Source organism: Leucoraja erinacea, chromosome 14, assembly GCF_028641065.1.
Source record: "Leucoraja erinacea ecotype New England chromosome 14, Leri_hhj_1, whole genome shotgun sequence".
Classification (NCBI taxonomy): domain Eukaryota; kingdom Metazoa; phylum Chordata; class Chondrichthyes; order Rajiformes; family Rajidae; genus Leucoraja; species Leucoraja erinaceus.
The window spans coordinates 42,641,702-42,668,660 of NC_073390.1; the positions used below are offsets into that span (position 1 = coordinate 42,641,702).

At 42.8% G+C, this 26,959-nt stretch overlaps 1 protein-coding gene across 1 annotated transcript in view; it reads right to left on the minus strand.

Annotated features, from left to right (window-relative positions):
• The window catches only part of LOC129703644 (inactive N-acetylated-alpha-linked acidic dipeptidase-like protein 2), a 289,914-nt gene that overhangs the window by 101,987 nt on the left and 160,968 nt on the right, over positions 1–26,959 (minus strand). The window contains exon 7 of the mRNA XM_055646259.1: positions 26,070–26,201. Coding sequence (XP_055502234.1) covers positions 26,070–26,201 — 132 coding nt within the window. The remainder of the gene's footprint in view (positions 1–26,069; positions 26,202–26,959) is intronic.

Sequence of the window (26,959 nt, forward strand, 5' to 3'; positions counted from 1 at the left end):
GGGATCAGGGGGTATGGAGAGAAGGCAGGTACAGGATACTGAATTGGATGATCAGCCATGATCATATTGAATGGCGGTGCAGGCTCGAAGGGCCGAATGGCCTACTCCTGCACCTATTTTCTGTTTCTATGTTTCTTACACCACTCAAGATGTGCCAGATTCTAGTATGTTCCCTGTATCACCTGCCTCCACATCTTTGAATGTTTCAGGTATCGACCAGTGATGTTTAACAAAGTTCAATAGGCTGTTCTTGTTTCCCAGTGAGCACTGTCAAACTCCTGGCCCAAAATAAACTCTATTCAACATAAAAAAAATATCTATATAATTAAAAGTCTCATCTTGACCACTTCCTGTTTGCACTGTGCTTTGATTTTAGAAAAAAACGCTGTGGTTTTTTGGCCATCTTAGAGTCCTCCCCCGCTGCACAGGCCCCGAGGATTTTTCCTATCAATGAAAAATAAAATACTTATTACTGTTTAAAAAATCTTGAGATTCTCTCTCCTGTCAATCACTGCCACGAAGGCCACGCCCCTTCCGATGGGAGGGGGGAAGGATTATAAAACCCGGAAGTGTGAGCCTGGCTCAGTCTGTGATGGTGAGGGGGAGGTCACGATTCTCTGTCTGAGCTGGGAAACTACAGAACAATGTACTTGAATAAATGATTTGTTAGCCCTTAATGAAAATATAATGAGTTGTTTGGCCTGCCCTGTGCTTGAAACTGCAATGGCAATGGAAATGAAGTGAAATGAAACTGCAATGGCAATGGAACTGAAATGAAAATGCAATCAGTTTGGCTTGAGCCTGTCCTGTGCTTGAAAGTGCAATGGCAATGGAAATGAAGTGAAAATGCAATCAGCTGTTTGGCTTGAGCCTGCCCTGTGCTTGAAAGAGCAATGGCAATGGAAATTAAGTGAAAACTCAGGCCAGCCCACCAGGCCTGAGTGACTGAGCTGCCAGCCCACCAGGCCTGAGTGACTGAGCTGCCAGCCCACCAGGCCTGAGTGACTGAGCTGCCAGCCCACCAGGCCTGAGTGACTGAGCTGCCAACCCAAGAATCCATTCGGCCCACAATGTCCATACTAGCCCTCTGGAAACCAGTCCCTTTGGCCCACAACACCCTTACTAGTGCTCCTGTGGTGATCTCCCTTCCTTTGTTTGATGGGTGTCCCCACAGGTCTCAGCCCCTCAATGTCCAGCAGCGGAAGGCCCTCCCCAAACTGCCACATCTAAACACTGTCAAAGCCATTGGGAGGAACTTAATCTTTACTAAATATGACTGAATTGATCACAATCCATTTAAGTTAGTGGAAAAAAGCTGAACAGTTTTAAATCTTGAATTATTCCTTATTCCATTAATTTCCCTCCAGATGTTAAGTTAAAATTGCCCCACTATATTCTCGAATGATTTTACATTGAGGAGTTGTGATTTGATTCCTTAATGGTCTAATCATTGGAGTCTAGCACTTTGCATTAGCCTCTGAATTGTTCAGTTAGATTATTATTATGTTTCACACTCCTTTGAATAATCGCACAGGCCATGTCACGCAGCAAGTGGAATGCAAATCAGTCTTTTTTCACAGTATGAAGCTAGAAAGATTGATCTAGATCAAAGATTGGTCTGACAAATATGAATTGAAGAGGGATTTGGAAGGGGGGGGAAGTGGTTGTATCAAATCACATTTGGCCATCTTATGATTGCTTAAAAGAAAAATCTACTGTGTCAAAGCACACAGCAGATAATTGTGGAGATGTCATTGGGCAATTCCAGAGTCAGTCGGTTGAATGAGGCATATATATTCCAATATTGTCAAAGCAAGGAATTCCTGTGGTGTGCATCTGTTGACATTTTATACAAGGCAACTAGGAGCTGTTACTTTACATTTAAGTGTGCACCTGCTGAGATTTCCTGTTCTATAACTAATAATAAGTCAACACGCCAAGCTTAAAAACCTATCAGCTCCAGACAACATTGAAAAATAGAGTGGCAAGTCGCACTCCTCCCAAAGATTTCCTCAGGACTTTCAGGGCATCAGTGCGACGTGACTGACTACAGGACTCTGCAGCTGGGACTGCCGCTGTTTTAAACAGTCATGTTGAAACATTGATTGATTTTTATTGGCCCAACACTATACTCTAGCGGGCTTTTCCATACATACATTTACTATCATCATGCAACAGTGATTTATTTGATGTTTAACTGCTGTGCATTATATATTCTTTTTGACCTTTTTATGCTTTCAACACATCATAATTCTTCCTACTTCTCCTCTCATGGTCTATTGCAATATGTTCCAACAGTTCTGCCTCCACTTCAATGCCATTGTGTTCCCTGCCTTTTTCCCCCCATCTAATGGCAGCCTAAAACCAATGCCCAGCACATCAATGCTGCCTATTTTAACCTTACCTCCTCACCAATTTAGACCAATCCTCACAGTTCAACCATGCAGCAAACGTTTACTACGCAATAAACCATTGAAAGGAAGTGCCGAAGTCCGAAGAAGGGTCTTGACCCAAAATATCCACCATTCCTTCCCTACAGAGATTCTGCCTGTCCCGCTGAGTTACTACAGCATTTTGTTTTACTTTTGGGGTAAACCAACATCTGCAGTTCCTTCCTGCACAGAATGTGAAACTGATTTTTGGTATTTCCCTGGGTAAGGGATACTACAGGTAGCAATGACATGGGTGTTGCCCAGTGAAGCTCCATAACCACCAAGGCATCAACCGTCAATGCTACAAAGTCCAGTTCAGTTTAGTTTATTGTCACATGTACCGAGGTATAGCGAAAACTCAATAGTCAGAGAATTACCATGTCAAGACGTCGTACTGTTAAGTTTTACATCAAAGTTTTGCATAGCACAGGCCCTGCAGCCCACGAAATCCATGCCAAATACAACGCCAAGTTAAACGAATCCCCTCAGCCTGCACGTGATCCATATCCCTCCACATCTATGTGCCTATCGAAAAGCTTCTTAAAGGCCACTCTCATATCTGCTTCCAACGCCACTGTGTTCCAGGCACCCACCACTCTCTATGGAAACAACTTGTCCAACACATCTCCATTAAACTTTGTGGCTTTCATCTTGAACATATTCCCTCTAGTTTTTGACATTTCCATCCTTGGAAAAAGGTTCTGACTATCTCTGTCATAGTCAAACAGCACTGAAACAGGGCCTGTCTAAGCTACTCCAATTTCCCCACGTTTGGGCTATATCTCTCTAAACCATTCCTATCCATGTATTTGTCCAAGGGTCTTTTAAATGTTATTATTGTACCTTCCTAAACTAATTCCATACACCCACCAACCTCTGAATGAACAAGTTGCTCCACAGGTTCCTATTAAATCCTGCCCCTCTCACCTCAAACCTATATCTTCTGGTTCTTGATTCCCCTCCTCTAGGTAAAAAGACTGTGCATTCATCTTATCTACCTCCGTCCAGATTTTATACACCTCTATAAGATCACCCCTCAGCCTCCTGTGCTCCAAGGAATAAAGTCCTTGACTAACCAAACCTTCTACACTCTTTTTAGTTTAATGACATCCTTCCTATAGTGGAGTGACCAAAACCGAAAACAATACTCCAAACGTGGCCTTCCCAACATCATGTACATCCATAACATAGTGTCCCAACTTCTATAATCAATACCCTGACTGGTGAAAGCCAATGTACCAAAAGCCTTCTTTACCACCCGGTTGGCCTGTGATGCCACTTTTGGGGGACTATGCATCTGTACTCAGAGATCCTTCTGCTCTACAACACTGCACAGGGACCTGCCATTCACTGTGAAGCCCCACACCCTGGTTTTATTTCCACAAATGTAACGCCTCACACTTAACTGCATTGAACACTGAGCCATTCCTCAGCATACCTGATCAAAATCCATGAAGATAACCATCCTCATCATTTACATTCCTACCTATAGTGTCATCTGCAAAATGGTACTCATGCCTGGTACATTCTCATCCAAATTGTTAATATAAAGCACAAACAGTAATGGATCTGACTCATTGATCCAGCACTGATCCCTGAGGCACACCACTAGTCACAGGCCTCCAGTCTGAATTGTACAGACAATTTATATAAGTAACAATACAATGGTTTAATCAAATGCATCTTTCTACTAATTGAAGCAGGAAAAAATCCTTTGTGGGTCTTCTGTTATAAAAAAGTGGTTATGATTTTGCTTCTGTTGTTACACAGAGGATATCTTCCCTTGGCTCGCTTACTTATTCCAGATAATCCACTGAAGAATAAAGGAACTGCTGCATTTACAATTTCTGAGTCTCCTCGCTGGATTTCTGTGACAGCTCAGCAGGTTTAGGCAGTGAAAGACCTAAGCTGCATAGAGATTGAAACGTCCCAGGCTCAATCCATAGAGTTGGATGAATTAAGCTTAGGTGAATGTAGGACTCAAAGTCCCTCAAGTAGAGAAAAATTAATAGTCATGGTTCATGCTATTGATTGCCATACACTGACCTTTACTGAAAATGCACCTGAAGAGAAAATCCCACTTGGTTCTGATGTCTCACATGATTGAGTATCTTGCTAACATCACTGTGAATGGACAGACATTTATAATGGACATTAACGAAATGTCCTCGTTCTTTAGGGAACGGGGATTCCCCTCTGCCTCCATAGATGAGGCTCGCACCAGGGTCTCATCCATACCCCGCAACACTGCTCACTCTCCCCATCCCCGCACTCGCAACAAGGGCAGAGTCCCCCTAGTCCTCACCTTTCACCCCACCAGCCGGCAAATACAACAAATAATCCTCTGCCATTTCCGCCACCTCCAACGTGACCCCACCACTCGCCACATCTTCCCATCTCCCCCTATGTCTGCCTTCCGCAAAGACCGCTCCCTCCGCAACTCCCTTGTCAATTCTTCCCTTCCCTCCCGTACCACCCCCTCCCCGGGCACTTTCCGTTGCAACCGCAAGAAATGCAACACCTGTCCCTTCACCTCCCCCCTCGACTCCATTCAAGGACCCAAGCAGTCGTTCCAGGTGCGACAAAGGTTCACCTGTATTCAATTCAATTCAATTCAACTTTAATGTCATCGCACAAATACAAGTATCAGTACAACGAAATGCAGTTTTGCGTCAGACCGTAGTAGTTGTACATAAAGAGAAAAAAAACAAGAAAAAAATAGAAAGAGAGAAGATACAGAATAATCAGGAAATACAGAATGATTAAACAAAGGGGGACGGAGGGACCAGAGAAGTCTATCGTCGGGACTCCGAGTTCAGCAGTGTGATTGTGTTGTTATAGAAGCTTTTCCTCATCCTGCTGGTACGTGACCTGAGGCTCCTGTACCGCCTCCCTGATGGGAGGAGGGCAAACAGTCCATGGTTGGGGTGTGAGGGGTCTTTGATGATCTTCCCAGCCCGACTCAGACTGTATCTCCTCCAACCTCATCTACTGCATCCGCTGCTCTAGATGTCAGCTGATTTACATCGGATAGACTGAGCGGAGGTTGGGCGATCGTTTTGCCGAACACCTCCGCTCAGTCCGCAATAACCTACCTGAACTCCCGGTGGCTCAGCACTTCAACTCCCGCTCCCATTCCCAATCCGACCTTATCTGTTCTGGGTCTCCTCCATTGCCAGAGTGAGCAACACCGGAAATTGGAGGAACAGCACCTCATATTCCGCCTGGGTTGCTTGCGTCCGAGTGGCATGAACATTGAATTCTCCCAATTTTGCTAGCCCTTGCTGTCTCCTCCCCTTCCTTAACCCTAGAGCTGTCTCCTCCCATCCCCCTGCCCTCGGGCTCCTCCTCCTCCCTTTTTCCTTCCTTCTCCCTCCCACCCCCCATCAGTCTGAAGAAGGGTTTCGGCCCGAAACGTCGCCTATTTCCTTTGCTCCATAGATGCTGCTGCACCCGTTGAGTTTCTCCAGCATTTTTGTGTACCTATTAATAATGGCTACTTGGGAGATGCATGTAGTTGGCACTGAAAAGTGGGAAGGTACATTTTCAAGAGTGCTGTGGAGAGGAACCTAGGAAACTAGCTCTTTCTGTAAAGCGATCAAGATTCAACAAAGCCAAACGTAGCCTCAATATACCTCCTGATGACATTTTAGATTTCCTACTTGATGGTGAATATTTATTGAATTTAATTTTCTGCTCAAAACAATATTTTCCTTTGCTGCCTTATTGCAGTATGTTAAAGAAAAACAGTTATTTTATGTCTCCATAAAACCTGTGCACCTGCATCCATACCTTACCCTAAATACTTCATCTGCTGCCGATGAAGGACATTATCCACACAGTGAAAATAAATGGTGGATGTTTACCATGGCAGCAAGGCTCTGCTCTAATCATGACGTAATACTTTTCAACCCTATTTCATTGTACAATATAACCATTCAGTTCTCTGTTAGTCATTTACCACCACTAATTAGATCTGTGCAGAAGTTGCAGACGCTGCAAAATTGAAACAAAAATAGAAAATATTGTAACTACTCAACAGGTCTGGCAGCATCTGTGGAAAGAGATGCAAGTTCAAGTCGACGACCCCTCATTAACGTGAGTAGTTAACTCTGTATCTCTATTCACAGATGATGCCTCTTGCTGATCATATCCAGAAGTTCCTCTAATTATTTAGTTTAATGTATGGTTGTGTTTCTCTCATTCATTACACCTGCCAACTTTTATTGTGCATCTCAAAAAACCAACGAGTTGCCTGAGGAGGTAGTTGAGGCAGGTACTATAACACCATTTGAAAGACATTTGGACAGGTACATAGATAGGAAATGTTTAGAGGGACATGGGCCAAATAGGGGCAGGTGAGACTAGTGTAGATGGGGCATCCTGGTTGGCATGGGCAAGTTGGGCCAAAGGGCCTGTTTCCATGCTGTATAACTATGTAAAGTGACATTTGATTCATGTTCTAAACAGCAGAAATCAGAAATTATGAATGTTGTGAATGAATAAAGCCGCTGTCAGTAATATGGTTGCCTCTCTTGAGTATACAGCCATCTCTGTCAGTTGCTGCTGCCTCTGTTCCATCGACCTTGGCTACCTTGTACTGATGGAAGTTGTCACTGAAATTGGCGATTTGGGCAAAAAAGGGCTGAAAACTCAAAGTGATTGCAATGATAAGGAAAACATTGTTGGCTGGTTTATTTAAATTGAAATGCTTTGTGATTATAGATTTAAAATATTGATTCATTCGTATAATTACAGAGGGCATTCTGGTGATTTCAGAAAACCTAAAATCACCCAAATTTAACAACAGCAAAATTACAACTTTATGCCTGTCTGAGAAATCTGGGCTTTAATATGAAAAGTTGCAAAATTAATGTAAACCTGACAAATAGCAATGAGAAAGAAAGAAAAAAAATGTATACCCTACCACAAATATGTGATTCTTACTATAATGGCATTAGGTTTCATCTTTCATTTCAATTTAAAATTAAAATGTTAGAGTAGAAGTTATTCATATCAATGAGATTATGTAATATAGAACAGAAAACATGCCGAGCAATGTTAGCCACTATTCATAATGATCTTTGGTTATTAAAGATACCGAAAGTAGTTTAGAGCAATCAGCTTGTTATGAGGTAGCAATAAATATTGGAGCAGCAATGGAACTCGCCAGAGCAACCAGTTTTATGAAAATAGAAAACAGTTGTTTCTATTTACCTTTCAATAAGCCAATGCCTTCAACAACAGAATGCAGCATTTGTTGTTTCAGACCAATGATCATCAATAGAGAAGATTGTATGCAATTGTACATAAGCCTTCCATTTATGGCGGTTATAAGTTTAGTTGTAAATAGAACAGTGCAGCAAAAGAACAGGCCCTTCGGCCCACAACATCTGTGCCGAACATAATGTCATGACCAATTCTTATCTGCATGCACATATTTCATAACCCTCCATTCACTGCATATCCACGAGCCTTTCCGAAAAGTCTCTTAAATGTGTCTGCCTCCACAACCATCCCTGGTAGTGGGTCCCAGGGACATCACCCTTTCTGTTAAAAAAACTTGCCCCGCACGTCTTCTTTTAAACGTGCCCCTCTCACAAATCTATACCCTCTTGTGTTTGATTTTTCCATCCTGGAAAAAAGGTTCGGATTGTCTACTCTACCTAAGCCTCCCATAATGTTACATACTTCTTTCAGGTCTCCCTGCAACCTCTGGCGTTCCGGAGAAAACTATCCAAGTCTGTCCAAGAAATAGAGGAAAGAATCAGTTGTTTCATTGATGGAGTGTATGAATGGCACTGACTGTTTGACAATCATTCAACTTGGTAAAACAGCTCACATAATATTTAAAATGGAAGGTATCATTTAATAAGATTCATCAATTTTCAGCCAAAACTATAATAAATCGTATGAACATAAGTAAAATCTTCCTTCATCAAGCACACATTTTTTTTAATGGACAAGGGGGAAAATAGTACTTAAATTCCATGATTTTGGATGATGATTCTGTGATTTAGGAAATTAATTTGAACAGAAGCTTGACCTTTGCTTTAGAAAACAGCACAATTTCAAGATCAATTTTAACCCAGATTGCTGATTATGTCTGAGTCCAAAACACTGTCGCATGAAGTTTAAATTAAATCATGACTTTCATCACCGGCCATCTTCATTTAATATTGGATGAACTGTACGTCAGTACATCTTTCATTTTTATTTAAGCCTGTCAATATTCCCCAAAGTATTTGCTTTATTGCAGCTGGTGACTCACATCAAGGTATAGTTTCATGGGAGCATATTTTCCCACTTGTGCCAGTCCCAGGTGACTAATCTACACGAGTGAGTGAGAAGCCAGTTTAGCCTGCTCTGTCACTCAGACACTCGGGACATAAGGAACCTCTATTTGAATGTGAGCCTTGCTGAATTAACTTAGAGTGGAGCAAGCACTGTACACAACCAGTCTTCATCACTCAAGCCCCTATGTTATGCTCATGCTTGTGAATTATAATTCACTCATTTTAATGCTTCACCTACCCTCCCACCTCTGGGAGTATTCACCCCTTTTCCTCTTTTTTATGATGATTATTATATTTTTTATTTTACTTTGAGCCATGAAGGAAGATGCAATTAAGGTGCATAACACTGTAAGAATCCAAATAGGTTGAACAGGATGGATGCATTGCTGTCAGCAGAGAGATTGATAACGAGGGGACACGGATTTAGGATTATTGGAGGAAGGCTGAAAGGAATTGTACGGATATCTGACAGTCGGGAGAGGTCCAACATTTGCTATCTGAAATGATGATGGCAATCCATCGTATTTAATTAGTACCTGGATGAACTTTGATGAACTGTACCTATAAGGCTATAGGCTGACGTAGGAACTGGGATTTTTCTCAATTATTCTTTTAATCAGACATAATAATAATAATAATAATAATACATTTTATTTATGGGCGCCTTTCAAGAGTCTCAAGGACACCTTACAAAAATTTAGCAGGTAGAGGAAAAACATGTAAGGGGAATGAAATAAATAGTAGAGACATGACTAGTACACAAAGTAAAGACAGAATACAATTCAAAACACAATATGAGGCAATTAATGCACAGATGAAAATGGAGGGGGACGTGGGGCTAAGGATAGGCAGAGGTGAAGAGATGGGTCTTGAGGCGGGACTGGAAGATGGTGAGGGACACGGAATTGCGGATCAGTTGGGGGAGGGAGTTCCAGAGCCTGGGAGCTGCCCTGGAGAAGGCTCTGTCCCCAAAACTGTGGAGGTTGGACTTGTGGATGGAGAGGAGACTGGCTGATGTGGATCTGAGGGACCGTGAGGGTTGGTAGGGGGAGAGGGGGAGAGGAGGTCAGTGAGATATGGGGGGGCCAGATGGTGGAGGGCTTTGTAGGTGAGGATCAGGATTTTGTAGTTGATCCGGTGGGAGATGGGAAGCCAGTGAAGTTGTTTGAGGACTGGAGTGATGTGATGCCAGGATTTGGTGTGGGTGATGAGTCGGGCGGCTGCGTTCTGGACCAGTTGGAGTCGGCTGATGTAGGTGGAGCTGATGCCAAGGAGAAGTGAGTTGCAGTAGTCCAGTCGGGAGGAGGTGAAGGCATGGATGAGTCTTTCAGCAGCGGGAGGTGTGAGAGAGGGTCTGAGTTTGGCGATGTTGCGGATATGAAAGAAGGAGGTTTTAATGACATGGCGGATGTGAGGCTCAAGGGAGAGGGTGGAATCAAAGATCACGCCAAGGTTGCGGGCCTGGGGAGATGGGGAGACAGTGGTGCCGTCGATGGTGAGAGTGGGGTTATTGATTTTGCTGAGTGTGGCTTTGGAGCCTATGAGGAGGAATTCTGTCTTATCGCTGTTGAGTTTGAGGAAATTATGTTGCATCCAGGTTTTTATAGCTGACAAACAGGAGTTGATATGGGAGGGGGAAGGGGGGGGGGGGGGGGTGGTGTTGGGGGCAGGGAGATAGTGGGGCGGGGGGTGCGGGGGGGGGGGGTTGTGGGGGGATTTGGTGCCGAGGTAGATCTGGGTGTCGTCAGCGTAGCAGTGGAAGTCCAGGTTGAAGTGGCGGAGTATCTGACCAAGGGGGAGGATGTAGATGATGAAGAGGAGGGGGCCGAGTACGGAGCCTTGGGGAATGCCTTGAGTGACTGTGGCTGTAGCAGAGGTGTGGTTGTGGAGAGAGATGAAGTGGGATCTGTTGGAAAGGTAGGAACGGAGCCAGCTGAGTGCAGAGCCTTCAATGCCGAGGTCTTTGAGTCTGGTGAGCAGGATGTTATGGTTCACTGTATCGAAGGCTGCGCTCAGGTCGAGGAGGATGAGGATGTTGAGGGAACCAGTGTCAGCAGAGGTGAGGAGGTCATTGAGGACTTTGAGGAGAGCAGTTTCTGTGCTATGGAGGGGGCAAAAGCCAGATTGGAGGGGTTCAAGTAGGTTATACGCAAGGAGGTGGGAATGAAGTTGCGACGCAACAATACGCTCCAGGGTTTTTGAAAGAAAGGGGAGGTTTGAGATTGGGCGGTAGTTAATGAGAGAGGAGGGATCAAGACCAGGTTTCTTTAAGATTGGTGTAACAGCAGCAGTTTTGAAAGCGGAGGGGACAATTCCTTGGGACAATGAGGAGTTGAAGAGATTAGTGAGGTAGGGGCAGAGAACGGAGAGGCAGGACTTCAGCAGGGGAGTGGGGAGAGGGTCGAGGGAGCAGGTAGTGGGTTTGGAAGAGCTGGTTTGGAGATTTCAATAGGGGTGACCAGGTCAAACTGGGAGAGGAAGCAGTGTGGAGGAGGGGTAAGGAGGTCAGTGGAGATGTTGAAAGGAGGGGCCTTGGTAAGTGGTGGAGTAGAGGCTGGGGAGTCGGGTACAGGGGATAAAGATTGATAGATGGTGCTGATTTTATCAGCGAAAAAGTGGAGGAATGAGTTGCAGAGATCCGGAGTAGAGGTAGGGAGAATGTTGGCTCGAGGCTTGAGGAGGTTGCCCACTGTGGATAAGAGGGTTCTGTGGTTTAGGCAGGGATCGGTGAATATGGAGGAGAGGTAGGCATATTTTGCAGCAATGAGGGCATCTTTGTAGTCAGTGAGGTGGAGTTTGTAAGCTTCAAGGTAGACTGTGAGAGATGATTTCTTTGTGAGTCATTCAAGTCGGCGACCAGTCTGTTTCAGTTTACGAAGTGCAGGTGTGTACCAGGGTGAAGATGTGTTGAAAGTTACGGTTCTTGTTTTGAGGGGGGCCATAGTGTTAAGGGAGGTAGACAAGGTGGAGTTGAGATGGTTTGTGAGATCATCAGGTGAGATGGGGGTTGAGTCCAGGGGGGAGAGTGGTGGAGAGCAGGTCAGAGAGATGGTGGGGATCAATGGATTTTAGATTATGGAAGGTGATTTCTCGGAGGAAACGGGGGCGAGGTGTCGGAGAATGGATGGTGAACCGTATAAGCTTATGATCAGAGAGGGGGAAGAGGCAAGGATGGAGGTCGAGTACCGGTTGATTTGTGGAGCAGACCAGGTCAAGGATGTGACCTTTGTCATGGGTGGGAAAAGGTGACGTGCTGAGTGAGAGAGAAGTTGTCAAGTAAAAAGGCGAATTCAGATGCCAGCTTGCAGGTGGGGGAGTCCATTATTTAAGTCACCAAGTAGCAGCAGACGTGGGGAGAGGGATGAGGCAAGTGTGAGGAGTTCAGTGAAGTCAGATAGGAAGGAGGGGTTTGGTTTAGGTGGCCGGTAAATGAGGATGACTGTCATGGAGGAAAGGGCTTTGAAGGCAAGGAATTCAAATGATGCTACTGGGGGGGATGGCGAGTTCAATGATACGAAAATTCTGGTTGAAAATAACAGCGAGACCACCTCCAGGGCGGGAGGGGCGGGGCTTGGAAATGTGATTAAATCCAGGTGGGGATGTTTGATTGAGGGAGAAGAAGACATCAACCCCCTATTTTGTGCCAAACATTTCTATTGTCCCTTTATTGTCATTAGGCATAGTTAGGCTATTATAATTATTTTCAAGTGTAAACTTCAGTAAATTGTTTTATTCTATGCATCTGCTTCAAAGAAGGGCAGAAACTAATTATGCCATTAGAAATATATATGTATATCTCTCTGTGCCTTTGGTAGCTGATTCCCTGCCATTAAATGGATCAGAAAGCATTCCCAGTGCCAGGAACAATTGTGTGGACTGGAGTAGCAGCAACTTCGCACTCCCCCCACGCGGAGTCTAGTAACACAGCACGCTGGAGAAAATACTCCCAAGCTTCAATATTTGTATGGTAATCGGGAAGTAACTGACAGTTCTGTAGGAAAATGTTAACAGCTTCGTCTGTTGGTACAAAAATCTGGGCAAATGTTTCAGGTTCATGACCATTCATTAGAAAATTAATCAACCTGAAACATTAACTGATTCTGCTTCCATCAATGGTGTCTGGCCTTACATGCATTTGCAAGAATATCTGTATTGATGCTAGATGTCCAAAATCTGCAGTATTTTGCTGTTGTTTCCATGTTTCCATATTATAAATATTAGTAATGTAGATTATCATGGTTTAAAGTAATTACATTGTATTCTATATCGCTGTGAACATGACATGCTCTACTTCAATCAGGTTAGGGTAGTCATTACTTAACACGAATACGCTGAACTCCAGTAAAGCCGGAGTGCTTAGGACGTTTGTGTAAAACGCAATCGTTCTTTTCTTCTTTAGTCTTGAGAAATGGGGAACTGAAATATTTAAAATAATTGTTTTGTCTGCAAGGAAAAGATAAATATTCCATTTGACAAATGGATCGCCATGGGATGACATTAGGCTTGAATTGGCTCTCGATTAAAGTACTTGAAGTTAACCTATCGATTTTGCAACCATTATCATCAACTACTTGTCCAAGCGTAACTCAGATGTACATACCAAGTCTTCGTACTTTTATAGAGTGCTGGGTGGGCAAGCTTTCTCAGTAAAGTTATTGACTTAGTCTTCCCGGCGCTAAAGATAACACACCATTTGTCAACTCGCTGTCCAATTCTGTCTATATCTGTCTGCAATGAAATGGTGATTAACCACTTAGTAGTAACCAGAACTTGGAACAGACTTGCTGAACGTGTGATCTACAGAGCAGCTCTTTTGAACTAATTTCAAAATCTGCTATTTATAATATGTCAGCACAGATTTCCGGCAAAATGTAAAATGCCATCTGACATCTTCTTAACACCCTTAATGGCACTAAATGGCTTCATAGCTTTGAATCAGTTTATTTAACACCTTTTAGCACATTACTTTCACTGTAAATGTGAGAAGTCATAGAAAATTATTGACAAGATTAGACAAATTCCAAATTTTTATAGCAACATAGATTTTACTTTCTTCCTCTTCAACTGTAAGTAGTCCCCTATGTTAGCATCACCATATTCATCGGATTTATGACATAATAGTTAAGACCCTAAGATAGATTAGCTACTACAGTGCATGATCAGCTATAACCAAATTAGTGATCCGCATAGTCTAGGTATTACTTTAATAATATCCCATTTTAATAACTACTCTGACTAAACCTCAATTATGTTCAATGTAAAACTAAAAGAATAGCAAAGGATAGATATATCCCCAGTCTATTATATCCTTCATTGAAAGCAATCAAAACAATTGAATTATTTTAATTTTGTCTGTCTGTTCTTTAACACCACAGAAATTGGAAGTAAAATGATCTGTACTTTTTTTTTAAATCCTTGCTCAATTGCCTAATTCAGCACTAAATCTTTTAATTGGAACAAGCAAGAAATGCAGGCTTGGAATGCAGTGGGTCCAACAAGTGACATCTGCTGGTATAATTAGAGCCAAGTAAATTAAATGGAATCCAGCCATTGCCCCCAATAGTCTTACCACCAGCAATTTATTTGCAGTGACAGTTAATTTAAATTGATGCTGAGTAAAAAGACTGTGGTTTAATTGATTCCAAAAGACTTCAGCTATTGAAGTGAAAGTGGTGCATGCAATTTCCACTCCCCATTGCTTTCAGCATACAGCTGTGTGATCTTTAAACTGTCTGCAAGCTTTGCTCACAATTACAATTCATCGTACCCCAAAGCCAGGTGCTAATTTTTAAATTTATGCAGAGCAAAGGAAACTTCTTCATGTATGTTCATTCACTGCTGCAAATTATTAGGAAAAAAATGAAGGAATTTGCTGATTCAGCACAGAAATATTTACCCTTTTCTAAAATTCCTCCGGCAAAAGCTAATGTAAAGCAGGTGATGAATATTTAATAAAAAATATATATTTTACGTTACTAAATACTGAGATACAATTCAAAGAATTTCCTTCAAAATTACGCTTTTTGTATAAAATGTGCATTATTGTGCTTGGAGGTTTGCATCGGACAGTTAGCCAAGAGTCAAAATAATTTAAGTGTCATATTATGTAAGTGCTACAGAATAATTAAATTCTTTCTTGCTGCAGTTTAACATGCCAATTAATGTAATAACCCACAATAAATATAACATAATCAGTAATATAATAAATTAATGATCAATAATACTAGGCCCGTGATGGTTGTAAGCTGCCCAAGCAAAATATTCTTGCATTTTTGTCCCTCTACTTACTGTTGATCATTTGGGGGAACTACACTACAATCCCAATGAGTTTATCATACCCTTCATATTTCTCAGCTCCACTTAAAATCATCACTAGATGATCCCTCCGTAATTTAATCTCATCATAGTTTCCTTGGTTACAAAGTGCAACTCCCCCTCCTCTCTTTCCTCCACCTCCCTACTGCCAGTAGCACCTGTATCATGAAGCATTAAGCTGCCAATCCTGTCCTTCCCTTAGCCATGTTTCTTGGAATATTAAGCCATGGCCTAAATATTCTAAGGTACCTATCCATTTCCTGCGTTCACCTGCCTTACCTGCCAGGCTTCTAACATTGAAATAAATGCAATTTGATCCAACAATCTTTCCTCATTCTCAACCGGGCTCCTGCCTGTCATGTCCATACCACCTATTGTTGTTGATCACGGTATCAACTTCCAGCTTCCACGATAGAATGTCATGGAAATATTTTGTGTGGAAGTGATTCCACCAGGTGGCGCCAGCAATGGCTGCCTCGCCAACAGTCTGTCTGTCCCTTCCTTCTCTGTTGTTTCTTTAGGATGTGTTAAATGTATGTTTTTAGTGTTCTTTAGCTTGTTTTATGTGGGGGGTGGTAGAGGGGTTAGGGGAAACTTAGTTTTAATCTCTTACCTCGACGGAGATGCGATTTTTTTTTTCCTGTATCGTATCTCCATCTAAACTGCGGCCTAACATCGAGTAGCTGGAGGCCTCTGCTGGAGACCGACTTCGAGAGCTCCAGCCGTGGGAGCTTGCGGGACTTTAATATCGTGAGCTGGTGATCCCTTGGTCAGGGATCGATCTTTGAGTTCCGACGCGGGAGCTTCGATTGCCCCGACGAATGGTTTGACTGCCCTGACCGCGAGATAAAAATGAGGGAAGAAGATTGGACTTTATTGCCTTCCATCACAGTGAGGAATGTGGAATCTGCTGTGATGGATGTTTATATTAACATTTATGTAGTTGTGTGTCTTGTTGCTTTTTTTAGTATGGATGAATGGTAATACAAATATCACTGTACCTTAATTGGTACACGTGACAATAAAAGACCTTTGAAACCTTTATGTTCCATGATAGCATTTCAAGGCCAATAAGTCTTTATGAAAAGGTGGAAATGATTGTTGTGTTAAAAAAATGATGGAATATAATTAAATATGTGCATTCAATAATGCTTTTTCCGAAACCCAATGAACCCTCCAAAAAATTTTAGATAGACACAAAAAGCTAGAGTAATTCAGCGGGACAGGCAGCATCTCTGGAGAGAAGGAATGGGTGACGTTTCGGGTCGAGTACTCCAGCTTTTTGTGCCTTTCTTCGGTTTAAACCAGCATCTGCAGTTTCTTCCTACTCCAAAATATTGTTAGATACTGCTTTCTGAAGCCAAAATCAGTTTCCTACGGTCACAAGCCGAAACGTCAACCAACGTCTCTCCACTGAGTTACTCCAGCTTTTTATCTCTATCCTAGGGTCAAATCACTTTACAGTCTAAGATATGTCAAATACTCTGTCTAAGACAAGAGTTGGTTCCACAAACCAGCTTTTATTTTGCAGTAATCCTATATTTTAACTTTTAAATATGCGCTTCAGTCAAAAGTTAAAGCTCTTAGGTAGGAAAATCCAAGCAAGTGCAGATGCTGAAACCTGAACTTAATCTAGAAAATGTTGCATACACTCGGGTCAGTCAGCGTCTGTGGAAAAGAGAAACAGATAACATTTCAAGTCTGAGACCTTCGTTAGAACTGGAAAAGAGAGAAAACGTGTTCGGTTGAGGTTGCAGAAAAGGTGGACGAAGGATGGAAAGAACAAAGGGAATATCTCTCATTGGGCAAGACTGAATGGGTTTATGTGATAGTTGGTTGCCGAAAATAATAGGGACTTAGAGACTTAAACCAGCAGCAACAATGTGATAGGGGTGGGGGTGGTTTAAAGGATGTGCAGATTGTCATGGCTCCATCAATAATAACATCAATGTGTCTTAGAATCAATAGACAATAGGTGCAGGAGCAGGCCATTCGGCCCTTCGAGTCAGCACCGCCATTCAATGTGATCATGGGTGATCATCCACAATCGGTACCCCGTTCCTGCCTTCTCCCCATATCCCCTGACTCCACTATCTTTAAGAGCTATATCTAACTCTCTCTTGAAAGCATCCAGAGAACCGGCCTCCACCCCCTTCTGAGGCAATGAATTCCACAGACTCACAACTCTCTGTGTGAAAAAGCTCCTCCTCACCTCTGTTCTAAATGGCTTCCCCTTATTCTTAAACTGTGGCTCCTGGTTCTGGACTCCCCCAACATTGGGAACATGTTTCCTGCCTCCAGCGTGTCCAAACCTTTAATCATCTTATATGTTTCAATAAGGTCCGCTCTCATCCTTCTAAATTCCAGAGTACACAAGCCCAGCCATTCCATTCTATCAACATATGACAGTCCCTCCATCCCGGGAATTAACCTTGTGAACCTAGGCTGCACTCCCATGAACACCAAGCAAAATGTCTACCAATGCATTCTATTCAAGTTAATTCTAAATGGGTTTTTTGAATTATTGCATAATTCACATTGCCGTAAAAAGATTTTTCTGTTATTTAAATCTAGTTGCTTAATTAAAACGACTGAACACCAGGCATTTTTTCAGACCAAAATGACAACCTCATATTGTGAGGAGTAAACTGTACAAGATTATAGGCATTTGTGAATTTGCGAGTATGCCTGTATTTTCACAGTTTCAGCTGAATCATTAAACACAAACACTGCACAACTGCAGTAATAACGTTTTAAAGATTTTTTTTTATCTCATTAAGTACTTTGCTAAATATTTGGTAAGTGGTTTAACATCAATGTTGCTGATGCATTCCGGTTAGCAAATTGTTTTGTATGCAATTCATCCCATATATTGCATTTCCCCCAATTTACAGACAATGGAAAAAATGAGGGATTTCAATCTCTAAAAGGAATGGATAGATGCAGCTTCTTGAAAAGAAATGATTCTTTCAAATAAATAAATGTCTTTAATTCCATCATAAATCATAATAATGACAAGAATATATTTTAAAAATCTATGACATTATTCATAGTCTATGACATTGATCACACCGGGTTTTGACCTCCATCGCAAGCAATGGCTCACCCTGAATAGAATCCGCACCCTCCATGCAAGAACAGCCCATCACCTGCATAAGTGGGGGATGACAGACAGCTCTGCTTGCGACTGTGGACATCCAGACCAGACCATCCCACACATCGTGAATGACTGCCCACTGAGGCTTTTCCCTGGTGATATCAAAGCCATCCACCCAGTAACTGATGCTGTCCTAATATGGATGTCTACCCTTGATCTGCAACTTTAGGCTGTGCACGCCATACGCAAGAAGAAGAAGGTTGTTTGATAAAATCAAAGTAATTTAATTCAGTTTAATTTAGAAATAGAGCATGAAATCAAGCCCTTTGGCCAACCATCGATCACCCATACCCTGGTTCTATCCTGCATACTAGGGACAATTTACAGAAGACAATTTACCCACAAACTTGCTCATCTTTGGAATGTGAGAGTACCCAGGGAAAACCCATGTGATCACATGGAGAATGGACAAACTCCATACAGACAGCACTCATAGTCAGGATTGCATCCGGGTACTGGTGCTGTAATGGGTAGTTTACACGGGGCGACTTGACGCAAGATGTAGCCAGAGTGGAGTGGTCGTGGTCTAGCACGATATCACCCGATATAACGGGGGTAAAGAGTTCCCACGGTACTCGGCAATTCTGTCATTTGTGCGAGTGACTTGTCCGTCTCCCGATCTTCTCCCGAATGAACATCGTGGACTGTAGTGTAGTTAATCACGTGGCACAAATGATGTTACTTTGTTGTCACACACTCTATTCGTTTTTTTCACCCGAGCTCTTTAATGAGCAGAAGAATAATCTGTTTTTTTAGACAAATGTTGTTTGGTGTGATGCACCTTCTCTCAACTATGTGCAAGAAGTCGTCTTTTTATTTTGTCAAATATGAATATAAAGACTGTATCTCACATTGACCGTGATTATTGTGTTATTTTATGATCTACTGAGAGGTGAAACTTTCAGTCTGAAGAAACTTTCAGCCCGAAACGCCTTGCTTCCTTCTCTCCAGAGATGCTGCCTTCCCCGCCCGCTGAATTGCTCCAAGCAACTGGTGTCTATCTTCCTGACCAGGAATGCATTTGGTCTGAAGTCTAACCTGGGATGCTCAATCTCTTTCATCTCTCTCTCTCTCTCAAATTTGTGTCTCTCTCTCTCTCTCTCTCTCTCTCTCCCCCTCCCCTCTCTCTCTCTCACACAGGCATGAATGGATGAACTCCGCGGGCCAGCAGCATCTACAGAGAGAAATGGACAGTAACGACCCATTCTTCAGGCTGCCTTAATGTCTCTCTCTTCTCCCCCATGACCCTGGTTCAAAACTCCCACCCACTTTCCGCAATGCTGGAGAAGAGCGAAACTTTTGCAGCGGTGCCGAAACGTTGTCTATTTCCTCTTCGTTCCATAGATTTTTTGCTGCACCCGCTGAGTTTCTCCAGCATTTCTCTCTGTAGAATGCATTGGCCCGCGGAGTTCATCCATTCACGCCTGTGTGAGAGGGAGGGAGGGAGGGAGAGAGAGAGAGAGAGAGCAGTCCTGGTCAGTCCTTTGAAGATAGACACCAGTTGCTTGGAGCAACTCAGCGGGACAGGCAGCATCTCTGGAGAGAAGGAACGGGTGGCGTTTCGGGTCGAGAGCCTTCTTCACACTCTTCCCTCCCTCCTCTCACACAGGCATGAATGGAGAACTCCGCGGGCCAGGCAGCATTTACGTTCCTTCTCTCCAGAGATGCTGCCTGTCCCGCTGAGTTGCTCCAAGCAACTGGTGTCTATCTTCAAAGGACTGACCAGGACTGCCTCGCTCTCTCTCTCTCTCTCGTCTGTCCATTTCTCTCTGTAGATGCTGCCTGGCCCGCGGAGTTCATCCATTCACGCCTGTTGTGAGAGGGGAGGGAGAAGAGAGAGAGAGAGAGAGACGCACACACAAGGTGGATGCGAAATCTTACCTGCCTGTTTCAGCGCCAGTAAATGAAGACACCCCCATCTTTCAGACAAAAAAGAGACACACTGACATTAATGAAATGCTTAGCTAGTTTTTATTAATTTGTATGTAAATAGCAAACTGGCTGGATTCACTCTATCCAACTTCGGGTTCACCGTTTGCAGGAGTTCCCACGGTGACCTGAGAGTTACTACGGATATCGCACGGGACACTTCGTTCATAAAATGTTGCAATGCTCAACCACAAGTGCACAAGACACTCTTGGACAAATTCAAACATGTTTGAATTTTCTCCCGAGTACCCAAGGTACACGATTAACTGCCGTTAGCGCCACGGTGGTCCACGAATGCCGTATTGTTGCCGCACGAGGTTCCCACGATGTCAAACTCTGGTTACCTCTTGCGTCAAGTCGCACCGTGAAAAGGGGGTTTAAGGTAGCAACTCTACCACTGCGCCGCCCTAATTTATTTCGGTTTTATTGACCAGGAATTGCACCTAGTGTTATCCTTATAGAACAAATTGCAAAATCGCAAAATGTAATTACATGGCAATAAAACTGGCATGCGTACAATGAGGCCCAGTGCAATGAAAATCCTGGTGGTGTACGTTGATGAGGCCCTGATGGTTTGTGTAACATCTCTGATTGAAAATTTGTAAGTTCTCATTCAAGCATGTCTCTGGTCAAGCAGCCAAAAAGTATACATAGAAAACTAAATCTTTCTGCATCAATTTCACTACCTTCACAACTGATAAAAGAAAATTCCTCCTCCCTTGCCTGTAGTGTGAATATTGAATTCCCTTTGTCACTAAGTGTCTTCTTAATGGCGATCCTGATAATACATCTGGTCTGATAGTCTTGGATGCTCAATATTTAATTGTTCTTTTAAAATGAATTTGCTTGTTCATTAACTGCACATAAACATGTCCTACAGAGGTCGATTCAGAAGGGCACCAACATTATGCAGTTGAGATAGATACTGTAACCCAACTTTAATCATGAATGGTCTTGCATGACCTTTGGTTTCTGGTTCAAAATGTGTAACTTTCCACAATCTCCAAAATTGCTAGATGAAACTGCTGTGTCAATGTTTCTATTAACTCTTTGACAAAAATGTCATTTGTCTTGTGTCGTGCCAAGAGCTACACCAAAGTGGGACACGTAATCAAGCATCTCTCCATTCATGAGACTACTTTCTAACTTTTCCAGCGGATTTTGTCTTGAACAGGTACATTTTCATCAGGAACCCACACCATCCTGGCCACACTCCCATTTCACTCCTGCCATCCGGAAGAAGCGATAGAAGTCTGAAAACTTTGACAGCCTGTGTGTAGAATAGCTTCTTCCCACTTAAGTCCATGATCTATTTTGTTTATTATATAATATCTGCATGTATTGTGTGTGCAGGCCTGAAATACTCCTACAAGTAAGAATTTTATTGTTCCGTTCTCAGTCGATCTGACACTTAAACGCTCTTCACATTGCCCTGAATTTCTGAAAATTGTTTTCCCTGAAGAACAATTCCATCAATTCTACAGCGCAATTCCTGTGTTTTATCGAATAAGCCAGAGCTCCTGACGTAGCTAGATTGGATCTGAGGTACTATTCTGCCCTATTCTTTCTTTAGTCGTTATAATTTTAAGAGGATGTGACTTGGATTTACGAGGATGTTGGCAGGACTTGAGGGCCTGAGCTATCGGGAGAGGTTGTGCAGGCTGAGACAGAGGTTTGAAGTAAGATGGGAAAGATTTAATTGGAACATGCGGAGAAAACCTTTTTCATAGAGAGGATGGTGGGTGTACGGAACTAGATGCCAGAGGTGGTAGTTGAGGCAGGTACTATAACAACATTTAAAAGGCATTTGTATAGGCACATGACAAGATTTAAAGGGATACGGGCCAAATTCAGGCAGGTGGGACAATGTAGATGGAGCATTTGGTCAGCATGGCCAAGTTGGGCCAAAGGGCCTTATTTTCATTCTGCATGACTCTTTCCAATATTCCACATACCAGCTTTTACTTATCTGATCTTCAGTCTTGTCAGTTTAAGTCTGCACAGTATGATTATTGTGAAATTACAGATTTATTCTGGCATGGCTACACAGTCCCATGACTTAATTGTATCAAGTAGCTACTGTTTGTAACTTGTTATCAGTGTAATATATACATCCCTGCAGGTTCCTAGACTGTAATGAAGTAACATGCAGAGTATTTCACAGGAAACGTTGAAAGCACAAAGCCTTTGATGTGTCCTAGAATTGCATCTTTTATTCAACAACAATTGGAGAGCATATTTAAAGTTACAAACTTATATTTAGTTTATAAAGAAACTAACTGATTCAAATTGAATTGGAGCAAACAAGGAAGCTTCACAAGTGACGACTACTTAAACACTCTGCTCTGCTTTTATGATTTCAAATGGAGTGAAATAAGTTTGGGAATTTGAGCAATTGCTCCTCGTCCTATTCTTTTTACAAGCTCTGTCATTCTACAAGAGAGGCAAGAAATCTACAAACAGGACATCTTGTGGTTTCCTCGTAGATCTTTAAAAACTCAAAGCTAAGACCAAGGTGCAGAAAAGACCTGTCATCAAGGCACACTATGAAATTGCTTTGGAGTCACCAGTATCTGTAGGTGCTGGTTTACAAAAAAAGACACAAAATGCTGAAGTAACTCAATGGGTCTGGCAACATCCCTGAAGAGCATGAATAGGTGACATATTTGATCGGGACCATTCTTCACACTCATCAGTCAGTGCATTGAGTATCAGAGTCTGGAAGTCATGCAAAATCTTTATAGGACTTTGATTAGGCTGCTTTTGGAGTATTGAGTGGCATTCTATCGGCTCGTCCTATTACACTATTGTTGATGTTTTGGAAGAGGGTGTAGAAGAGGATAACAAGAATGTTGCCAGATTAGATGGTATTAGCAATACGGAGAGCTTGGTTAAACATGGATTGTTTTTTCTGGAGCGACAGAGGCTGAGAGGAACACTAATAGAACCATATAAGATTAATAGAAGTTAAATGAGCACTTTGGTTCTGTCTTCACTAAGGAAGATACAAACAATCCCAGAAATACTAGGAGACCAAGGATCTAGTGGGAGGGAGGAACTGAAGGGAATCCACATTAGTCAGGAAATGGTGTCAGATAAACTGTTGGGACTGAAGGCAGATAAATCCCCAGGGCCTGATGGTCTGCATCCCAGAATACTCAAGGAGGTGGCCCTAGATATCATGGATGCATTGGTGACCATTTTCCAATGTTCTCTCGACTTCTGGATCAGTTCCTGTGAACTGGAGGGCAGCTAATATAACATCACTTTTTAAGAAAACAGGGAGAGAGAAAATGGGGGATTATAGACCAGTTAGCCTTACATCGGTAGTGGGGAAGATGCTTGAGTCGATTGTTAAAGATGTTATAGCTTTGCATTTGGAAAGCAGTGACAGGATCGGCATGGATTTATGAAGGGCTGAATGGTCTACTCCTACACCTATTTTTGTATGTTTTCAATGTTTATATGTTTCTAATGAGGCATAGGTGGGCTAGACAGTCAGAACATTTATCACAGGATTGAAATGTCAAAAACTAGTGGGCATAGCTTTAAGATGAGAGGCGCAAAGTTTAAAAAAAACATGTGGGGGAAATATGGATCATGTCCAGGCAGTAGAGATTAGTTTAAATTGGCATCATAGTCGGCATGGATTCTATGGGCTGAAAGGCCTGTTTCTATGCTGTACTGTTCTATGGACTCTGATGTCTCACAGACCTAATGAGCCAGTAAATAGTTCCTCAAAAATTTGCAGTAATTTCCAGCTATTTAAAATGTAGTTATTCAAAGAAGACAGTCAATTAAAAATGCATTTTTTGTGATAAATTCCTCTGTGAATGGCATGCTGCGCCAAAGTATTTAAAAAAAAAAAAGCTGCTCAGTTGTACCGGCTTGTGACTGATATTTCATTCAACCATTTGCAAATGAATTTGAGTTAAATGCTGAAACTGATCAATACCACTCAAAATAAGCATAATCTGTGTCCTTATCAATGATAGTACCGAAAATGAAAACACTTCCTCATATATTAACCAACGAGCCCAGTTCCAAAAGACGTTTTTTTTTGCAGTTTGTGAAACGTGTTTCTCCAGTCATTCTGCATTTATCCACTTCACACTGGGATTAGTCTTGTTGATCATTTATGAACCCTTTCTAATGCAAGTTTCTCTTGTAACATAGCAATCAAATTAGCATAAATAATCTCAAAAGAAGTATCATCGGTATATTATAAAGCCACAGAAGAACTCCTTACATTTATATTTACATATTCCAGCATTATATCTTAACAAGCTATTACCTTTTAAAATTAGCCTCATTGTAAGAAGACTGAAATCGATTAACAGTAATCTCAGGTTTCTTTTAAGATCTGCCTATGTTAATTCAATTTGTTTTGTATGATTATCTCCCACATTTGGTTGAAATATATGGAGAATATTACAATTATTCGGATTGCATTTTATTTGTTTTTGGCTGCTGGATGGCTTGGCCAGTCCATTAGCCTCCGCATGTCCTTTGCATCTCCTCGCATCACGTTTGTTTCCCCCTATTTTCTGCAACTGGTTGTTTATACAGGTGCACAACCTTTTATCCGAAAGCCTTGGGACCAGACACTTGTCGGATTTCGGACATTTTCGGATTTCCGAATGGAAGATTTTTAGCGTAGATTAGGTAGGTAGCGCGGGCGGCTTGAAAAGTCTGGAGCGGCTGCCTCCTCCCCGGAGACCGGGGAATCATTGTAAATCATTGCATAAATGTTAGTCAGTTAGTTTGGAGGGATTTTATGTGGTGGTGGTGGGGTGGGTGGGTGAAGGGGTAAACTTTAATTCTTAGTCCCCTACCTGGTCGGCGACTCCCAACATCGCGGAGCTGGGGGCTCCGTCCGGCCGCGGGCAGCGCCGGTTGTAGCTCCGACCCCGGCAACTCGACCCCTGGCTGCGAGGCGCTCCAAATCCAGCGCCGCCCGCAGCCCCAGCTCCGCGAACGTTGGGAGAAGGCGGCCTCAGCGCTCTGGAGCTTACCGCACAGCGACCCAGTAAGGCATTCCCAGCGCTGCGACGCCGCCGACTCCCAACATTTGCGGAGCTCCCAACATTTGCGGGCGTGGGGCTACGGGCGGGCGGCGCTGGATTTGGAGCGCTTCGCAGCCAGGGGTAGAGTTGCCGGGGTCGGAGCTACAACCGGCGCTGCCCGCAGCCCCAGCTGGGAGTTGGCGGCCACAGCGCTGCGGAGCTTACTGCACGGCGACCCGGTAAGGCATTGACCGCTCCCCGCCTCTCCGACCAGGTAGGGGACTAAGAATTAAAGTTTGCCCCTTCACCCCCCCTTCACATAAAAGTCCTCCAAACTAACTGACTAACATTTAAGCAATGATTTACAGATGTTTAAGTGTCTCCCCGTTCTCCGGGGAGGAGGCAGCCGCTACAGTAGTACAGACCTGGGTTGACCGTGGGTCGTTTCGGGTCAAGTTTGGCGCCAAACGCGAGCTTTGGTGTGCAGACGACATCCTGGAAAAAATGGCCGGTTTTCCGGAGTTTTTCGGTTTCCGGAACACCGGATAAAAGGTTGTGCACCTGTATACTTTTATTATCCAGGTCATTTTTGTGCAGCTGAAATGGCAGCAATTTTTTTTTAAAAAAGGAAATCGGTATTAATAAGAAAGCAAGCAAAGGAAAAATTAGTGAAATTGGTACTTTAAAAACCATCCAGGAAACGAAACAATAATGGACAAGCAGATAAATGGATGAAGGAAATAAGCGAATGCCTAATAAAATTGTACATACGTAAAAGAGAGAAAGATATGAAATAGCTCTCCTTGCAGTTTGACCACTTTCACAAAATATCTGCCATAATGCTACTATTCGACAATATTTACTGATCAAAACAAACAGGTCATCCATAAATTAATATACATATCATGTTGGACACCTCAATAAAGGGACATACCATGTTTATGACATCCGTTGCTAGTTGCCAAAGCGATGGAGATGCTACAGTATGCAGGCTTCCATTTCCCATAACAGGTTTGAATATGTTGATATAAGCCACAGCATTATTCTGCAGAACAGGTTCCATCTCCTGAAAAACAGTAATATGCCTGTTGCATTAGGATTAGGTTGGTTATCGTCATGTGTACAGAAGCACAATGCAATACTTTGTTTTGGGTGCTATCCAATCAGATCTGACATGCTATGCAAAAATACAATCAAGTTAAACTCAAGTAAAACAGATAGCGAGCAGCAGAAGATAGTGAATGTAGGGTAACGGATAAATAAATAATGATCATTTTATTTCCGTGTTTCTACCAAAAGAAAAAGACATACATTTACGCTGCAGCTTCTATGATGCTGCCAGATTATCCCATTGTGCTCTGTTGACAATGGAGTAATTCTGGACGATAGTCACTGGCCTAATATAGGAAACAGCACACAATTTATTCAAATGGGTCTTCCTTAAATATCTATCTGGCATAGTCCAAATAAAGGGTCAGGCCTTGCTGATCGTAGCATGCCACATGTTCTCATTCATAGCTTTCATAGTACTTACACACACGCGAACGTGGACAGCACGTTTGCGCAGCGGTAGAGTTGCTGCATTACAGCGCCAGAGACCCGGGTTTGATCCTGACTATATTATAGGTGATCGCCTGTACGGAATTTGTATGTTCTCCCCGTGACCTTGGTGGGTTTTCTCCGGGATCTCCGGTTTCCTCCCACACTCCAAAGACGAACAGGTTTGTAAGTCAATTGGCTTGGCATAATTGTAAATTGTCCCTAGTGTTGTAGGAAAGCGTTCGTGTGCAGGGGTCGCTGGTCTGCGTGGACTTGGTGGGCCAA